Genomic DNA, 2,359 nt, shown 5'->3' on the forward strand with positions numbered 1-2,359 from the left:
CCCCCCAAAATGCGTCTCTCTCAAGCAAAACCACCAACAATTCCCCCGCAAAAAGCAACCTGGCACGACCCAAGAAAATGAACCAACCAAAATATCAAAACTTTTCCTAAAACGCCACCTGGCAGTAAAGTAGTACTGAAAGGGCAGGAGGGTAAAATTGTTCTGACATGCCCCCTAGCGCATTTTACTAGTTATAGCATAATAAACCATTGTGTGGTAAATCATGTCCATGTTACTTATTTAGCTGTCTTAAACTAAGAAAGAAAAATTAAACCAGAAACATTTTTAGCAACTAACCGAGGACATGTACAAGGGCCCTAGGAGACAAGTCAGATCTCTTAAGGTGGATGTTTAACATTGATACATCTCAGTCACAGCCCAATAGTAAGAGAGGAATGGATTATGATCCATGTTTGTGATCCAAGATCATATACAGGGTAGGCACTTTGATCATGTCAGTAGAAGGATAGAGATTTTGTTGCATGAAAGATCACCATTTTGTTATTTAGGAGCAAAATATCAAATTTGCTTTACAAAGCACTCGGCTGAATCTGCAATTACTAGCAATTACTATGCTTGTTACTTTGACCCAAATTTTAACACCATATCTAACTCCCCCTGGGCTCTGAGCTTGGTTAGATATAGAGACATGCCCACCTAGGGTTCTGTCCCCATGGGGACTCAAAAATGGCATGTCACATATGTTGCTTCTGCAGCCTACTCTGGTGTTAACAAAGAAACAAAGCACAGAGAAGAACTTGAGCTGGATTCCTGGACTGTGCTGGAATGAATGGGCTGTGTGGGCCCTGGGGAGAAACAGACCCTGAACAAGAATCACAGGTCCATGTGGAGTGGATTTTGGACAGCAACCCTTGGGACAGGAGAGTCTAAAGTACCCACTAGAATGGATTCTAGTTCCAAGAACTGAGAGGAGGGAAGATGCAATGGCCAGTGTGTTAGTCTGGGACCTGAGAGCAATGGGTTCAGTTCCTAGTGCTAGCACAGATATGCAACATGAGCTTGGGCAAGTAATTTAATCACTTGGTGTCTGACTTCCTTGTCAAGTAAATGGGATCACAGCAGTTCAGTAAATAAATAAATACATTATAAATTGCATTTCAGACTGTGAGGTACTAGGTACTATGGTGATGGGGACCAGGAAAGCACCCGGATAGAAAGAATTTCAGTAGGAACAGAGTGATCCTTATCCACAAGCAGTGGTGATACCTCTGAGTCTGCATCCCATCAGTGTAACTTTACCAACACAATCATTCAGCTTGGAATTCCCTTTCTATGTGCCCTGCCAGATCAGCCATCATGACTCACCAGTTTCCAGCACTGTCCGCAGAGCAGAAGAAGGCCCTTTTCGAAACTGCTCATAAGATTGTGGCTTCAGGGAAGGGGATCCTTGCAGCAGATGAGTCTGTGGGTGAGTTGAACAGCTACTGACACTTCTTAACACCTTTTAAATTCATGTTTCTCTTTGAAATCCTATAAGGAAACAGGCAAAAGTAAATCAAACTCTAAATTATTTAATCCCTGTGTCTCTTTGGAAAAGTGGTTCATCAGGGATATGCTTATGGTGGGCAGACAGCGTGGATATTTGGACTGAAGGCCTAGTCCACTTTAACTGTTCCATCCTTGTGCATAACTGAAAGGACTGTCAGACTTAATATCTTGCACTCTGACCTGTGGTTGCTTTTGCCAGGTACAATGGGTAACCGGCTGCAGAGGATCAATGTGGAGAACACTGAGGAAAATCGCCGTGCCTTCCGAGAAATCCTCTTCTCTTCAGATGCCTCCATCAACCAAAGTATTGGCGGAGTGATCTTCTTCCATGAGACCCTCTATCAGAAGGACAGCAGTGGAAAGCTATTTCCAGATGTCATCAAGAACAAGGGCATTGTGGTTGGAATAAAAGTGCGTATTGCCAAAGCACCTGGTGGCATGATACATCAGCCCCGCAGCTCTGAATGCGAACTATATGCTGAGGCTGGGATCACTGATAGCCACTGATCTTGTACAGTCATTGCTGTTCCCATTCTGTACATTGCCAAAGCAAATTTATAACCATTGTATTCATCCTGGAAACCCTCCAGCTTCACTAAAGCTCTTGCTGCATCCCCTCCAGCAACAACTTTTATCCTCTCTTTTGACTCCACACCAACTCCTAGAACCCCTGAGCTGTCCCCTGCAGCAGCTCCACCCCTGCTCCCTCCTTCTCTTACAGTCACCATTCCCCTTCTCCTTCCCTCCCATTACAGTTGCTTTCACCTGTGATTTCCCAGTTCCCCAACATCTCCCCTCCCACCCCCTCTAACCCTCGTTTGATGACTCTGGTCACATCTACAGATTCCTG

At 44.6% G+C, this 2,359-nt stretch overlaps 1 protein-coding gene across 3 annotated transcripts in view; it reads left to right on the forward strand.

Moving 5' to 3' along the window:
* The window catches only part of ALDOB (aldolase, fructose-bisphosphate B), a 26,836-nt gene that overhangs the window by 11,116 nt on the left and 13,361 nt on the right, over positions 1–2,359 (forward strand). For all 3 annotated transcript variants that reach the window (XM_025202927.1, XM_025202930.1, XM_014519653.2), the window contains exons 2-3: positions 1,308–1,429; positions 1,709–1,920. In XM_025202927.1, the coding sequence (XP_025058712.1) occupies positions 1,318–1,429; positions 1,709–1,920 (324 nt within the window). In that variant the 5' untranslated portion in view covers positions 1,308–1,317. The remainder of the gene's footprint in view (positions 1–1,307; positions 1,430–1,708; positions 1,921–2,359) is intronic.

Source organism: Alligator sinensis, unplaced genomic scaffold (assembly GCF_000455745.1).
Source record: "Alligator sinensis unplaced genomic scaffold, ASM45574v1 scaffold560_1, whole genome shotgun sequence".
In the NCBI taxonomy this organism is placed as follows: Eukaryota; Metazoa; Chordata; order Crocodylia; family Alligatoridae; genus Alligator; species Alligator sinensis.